The sequence below is a fragment of the Glycine max genome, chromosome 14 (genome assembly GCF_000004515.6).
Source record: "Glycine max cultivar Williams 82 chromosome 14, Glycine_max_v4.0, whole genome shotgun sequence".
In the NCBI taxonomy this organism is placed as follows: Eukaryota; Viridiplantae; Streptophyta; class Magnoliopsida; order Fabales; family Fabaceae; genus Glycine; species Glycine max.
This window is the reverse complement of record NC_038250.2, coordinates 7,613,401-7,618,439: the sequence shown is the minus strand read 5'-3', so window position 1 is coordinate 7,618,439 and position 5,039 is coordinate 7,613,401. Positions and strand designations below refer to the sequence as shown.

At 32.2% G+C, this 5,039-nt stretch overlaps 1 protein-coding gene across 1 annotated transcript; it reads left to right on the top strand.

The window, feature by feature from the left end:
- Window positions 1-474: 474 nt before the first annotated feature.
- On the top strand, window positions 475-3,660 carry LOC100793278 (probable carbohydrate esterase At4g34215). The gene is made up of 2 exons (XM_003545281.5): window positions 475-1,374; window positions 3,157-3,660. Exons 1-2 carry the CDS (start codon window positions 793-795, stop codon window positions 3,403-3,405), a joined length of 831 nt encoding a protein of 276 aa, XP_003545329.1. The 5' UTR covers window positions 475-792; the 3' UTR covers window positions 3,406-3,660.
- The last annotated feature ends 1,379 nt before the right edge of the window (window positions 3,661-5,039 follow it).

The window sequence follows — 5,039 nt, the reverse complement described above, 5'->3', positions numbered from 1 at the left end:
GGGGGAATAAAATCAAATTCATTGAAAGATAAAACAGCTGCAATTAGCATAGTGTCGGAATCTGACTACGGGCATGTATTTGCCAGCAAAAGGGCTAGAGTGTGGATGGGTTGTTGGCAGGCCTAGCCCAAATCAAATAGATAAACCCAAGATAAAAACGGTGAATAGTAAAGCCCATATTATCAAAAGTGTTGTGATTATTTTTGTTATATTATAACAAATATACTTACAAAAAATCATTTTAATAAACTATAAACTAATAAAAACGTCAATTGAACATATTTTTCATATATTTAAATTATATATTTTTAATATCATAATAAACCGTACATCACTCTCACTAATTACATCTAATCTGATGAAAATTCACTTCGATTGTCAGATGTTAGACGAACACACGGCAGTAACACAAGATCTAAATCTAATAGACTAATACAATGTACCCATTTCTATTTATCTTGTATACACAGTAGCCAAAAAAAAAAAAAATTCTTCTATGAAATCGCAACAAGACAGAGATTTATTTAAAGTTAATTAAAGTAACACCTCAATTAGAGCGACGTTAGATGCACTCATCACTAACTCCGGAGACATCAATTAATTTTCCGTTGCCTACATTATGATCCACCATTACTTGCTTTGTTCCATGCGGGCCCCACATGAAGCACGCGAGAAACCTAATTAGGAGTGATTTTTTATCCCACACTCATCAAGCATAGATGAGAGCCGAAGAAGAATTTTTTTATTTTGTTTTATAAGTTGATAAATTAGTGTAGCATTGTGAAGAAATAGATGGATTCAATTGTGGTCTTGTCATGGTTTTTGTGCGTTTTGGTAGTAGCTGCCCGTGGAGGTTTAGGGGCAGTTTCTAGGGACATATTTATTCTGGCAGGACAGAGCAACATGGCAGGACGAGGAGGGGTTTTCGGGGGAAAATGGGACGGTGATGTCCCAGAGGAGTGCAGGCCCAGCCCGTGGGTTTTCAGGCTGAGCGCGGGCCTGGAGTGGGAGGAGGCGCGTGAGCCACTGCATGCGGACATCGATGTGGGCAAGACATGTGGCGTTGGGCCCGGAATGGCATTTGCGAACGAGGTTGTCAAAGCCCGTGGAGCTGGTGGGCTGGTGGGCCTTGTCCCTTGTGCCGTGGGTGGGACCAAGATTGGACAGTGGAGTCGAGGGACGAGGTTGTACGATGAGTTGGTACAACGCGCGATGCAGGCGATTGGAGGTGGCACGATTCGAGCAGTGCTTTGGTATCAGGGGGAAAGTGACACGGTGAGAAAAAAAGATGCTGAGGGTTATAAGGATAAGATGGAGAGGTTTATTATGGACCTTCGATCCGATCTCAACCTTCCCTCTCTCCTTGTTATCCAGGTAATTAAACTCTCCTTTCATTCAATTACTTCTTTTTAAGAAGAATTCTATGCCTTTTTAAATGAAATTCACACTATTTTTACTCCTATTCTCATTCCTTTTGTGGATTTAATAAAGTTATACATACTCCTTCTTTCATTTCATCTACATACTCCTTTGCTGTTATATAGGATATGTCTGTGTTTCTAAAAAAAATTAAGAGTGGTCCCGTGCATTTTGAACAACAAATGAAAGAAAAAAAAAAGTGAAGCATTGTACAATTGATACGTGGTTGGACATTTTTTTTATAACATATTTTAGAATTTCTGTGAATCATTTAATACTCTCTCGAGTTTTTATTATAAGAGATACAATACTTTAAAATGGATTGATGGTCCTTTTTAATTTCTATAGAATATTTTTTTATTAGTTGTGCTTATTAAATATTGTAAGTATTTGTATTTTTTTTATTGATAATAATGCATAATATTCTTGGACTTTAATATTTTCATATTACTCATAATAAGTTCATGATTATTAATAGGGATGTAATTGATATATTAGTAATATTTTTAAAAAAATCAGCTGAATTAATTATTTTTTATTTATTTGTGTGATTAATGTTTAAAGTGTCTTATAATAATAACAACCACATGGAGTAATAGATAATAGATTAAAGATGTGAATGTTATATAATTAAAAAAAAAAGCTTTAGGAAGCTAAATGCAATTTTTCTAAAAAAATTAATCCTTTTTATTACTTTTTTTATAGAAAATTTTTAAAATAACTATTATCCTTAAAAAACTATAGCCACACATGTCAATTTGTGATGCATCTTTATGCTTTCAAATATATACGACTTTGTTGTCAGCAATAGATTTTGTCATGTAAATCTTTCATATGATAAGATATTAAGATAATGTGAATTTTTTTTAAAAAAAAAGTATAAATGCTAAACAATAAGCTCAAAATTTATTTTACAGGAGCAAATAATATTTGTCACGTAAAAATTCATATTAGAAAAGATTAATTTCTTTTATTCCGAGCGATAGCACTTATGTCTTTTTATGAGCTAACCTAATTCCTTAGAAAACACAAAAAGGGGACACACCTCTTCGAATTTCAAACAAACGTGATTACCTATAGTCTAGGGCCTGAGGCATTCTATTCAAATTTTTAGCCGTTAGCCTGTTTCACCACACATATTTATGGATAAATAATTTTTGAAGTATTTTAATCTGAATTACAGTTCCATTTTAATAATACGTATAATGAATATTCACACTATAAATACCAAAGGAAATATTTATGACCGTTCGTTTAAATGATTCGCCAATTATCATGACAACCAACAGTTCAGTAAATGGGCCATCGCTCCAACTTGCAACAACTTTTTTATAATCCGTACCATTTTATGGACCCAAAAAAAAATCCATACCAGTTCGTTTAATTGTACAAAACATTAAAACAATTTACTGGTCTTTAATCTTTTCAATATCGAAATGAGCTGTCAAAATATGAAATATTAAAATAAGACTGGACACAGGTAACAAATAGCATATGAAACACATACTTGTAAATCTCCTGATAATTATTTTTTATTCTTATGGATAAAATAAAAATTGAAACAGAGGTTAATTTGCTCTCATACTTTTTTTTCTATATATGTCTTTTAATGCACAAATTGAAAAACTATGATTTGACATGAATATCAATCATATATGCTCATTGCCAAGTTTGGTATGTTGATGGATGAAGGAGATTAAACAAATAACTGTGGGGATGTAAAATATTGTTACATAGGTAGCACTTGCATCAGGGGAAGGCAAGTTTATAGAGAAGGTGAGGCGTGCTCAAATGGGAATAACATTACCTAACGTCAAGTGTGTGGATGCAAAGGGACTGCGTCTGAAGCCAGATAAACTTCACCTTACCACCATGTCTCAGGTTCAATTGGGCATTCGGTTAGCACGTGCCTATCTCGATTCCACCACCCACCATCACTACCAATTTAATTTTAACATTAATCATACGCAAGTTTTAGCTTGTTGAGAATGCATTTTTGTATATTTGGCTGTAGGCAAAGAAAGCGTGGCTCCTCTTGAAAGCTACAATGTGAGAGAAGGCTTTGGTTTTCTCATCTATAGTAGCCCTTGTTTGGATTAAGCATGGCTCATTAAGCTAATTCGGAACATATATAAGAATAGAGTTAATTTCTTTAAAGTTTCATCTTTCGGATATCTTTGGAAGCATTGAAATTGTAAAAAAAATCATTTAGTGAAAAATCCTACACCATTTACAAGTTGCAACCTCTAATGAATGTCTCAGGGTCTAATAATTTAGGGTAGTGCCCCCCCCCCCACACGGGTTCATTTAATAGTAAGAAATTGGATAATTTGCACAAGACTTTAGATTCAAATGACATTATTATCACTATTGAGTATATAGATCAAGAGATGATTAAGATTATTTTTTTAAGTTTAAATTTTGAATATGTAATTACATCAAATATTAAAAAACAAATTTTGTGACTGATGCATAGTTTCTTAAGAAAACTCTTAACTACCTCTATATAATAATAATAATAACACACAAAACCTTCCTCACCAAACCATGTTACCCATGACTCTTAAAATATCATTCTAAGAGCATTAAGGAGTTTTTGGATTTACTTACTTCAAAGACAATTATTTTTAAAAATATTTGAAAATTTTAAAAATACATTTTCCCAAGGCCTGAACATATTTCTTTTTTCTATCAACTCTATGATGAGATGTCTTCATTTCTTTGTTGATTCTTATAAAAATGGAAATGACGATGAGAGACATAAGAGCCCACTTTGGGCGGGACCGTACAGTGACGTGCTATTTATGGACAGCATTAATGCAATTTCGACACTAGTAATTTGTTTGGATAATCATAGCTCAGCATGGCTTAGACCGTATATGCATCACATAATTAAAGATAAACAGGGTGTTATGGAGCCCAGTCAGCAACTCTCAGACCATATAAAAAAGGATAAATTTTTGCATTTTGCGGTTATGTTTGAAATTTGATATTGCATTTTCAGTCATGTTGTACCATATTAAATTTATAATTGGAAATATATAAAATTAGGTTATTTGTTTGTGTGTAAAACTACCAGATGCGTGGATGGATGAAGTAAAGGAAGAACTTTATTACTTATAATTGTTATTTTACATTGTTTGAACAGATTGTCTGCATTGGATACCAGTGGCTTTTATAAAAAAAATAATGTTCGGAATAAATGTGATACCATTAAAAAAAATTAAAAACTTCATTATTACCCAATTTGTATACAATTAGGACGATAGTGAAATCATAATCACACCCTCTCCAAATCATTAATAAACAGCAAGGTACTGAGCTTAATTTTTATCATACAAGAAAGGGGAAAAAAAACTTTTTCTGGGCTTCTATGGTAAGGCATATATGTGACTCTGTTTGATATTTTCTTTAACTTGTGTTTCTGTGAAGTAACTGGATCAATGTCTAGCGGAGAGAAGCAGTACGAGAAGAAGGATATGTTAGTAAATATATGTTTTATAATTTAAAATTTATAAATATGTTATTTATATTAATTTTATTTTATAGAATAAATTATTTATTTTAGAATTTGTTACGTAAAATTAGATTTTTTATTTTTTTAAGATTTTTGTAATTGA

Coding starts and splice junctions, on each gene's coding strand:
- LOC100793278 (XM_003545281.5), top strand. CDS start 793: ATGGATTCAATTGTGGTCTTGTCATGGTTTTTGTGCGTTTTGGTAGTA. Junction 1,375..3,156: donor CCTCTCTCCTTGTTATCCAG/GTAATTAAACTC, acceptor ATTGTTACATAG/GTAGCACTTGCATCAGGGGA.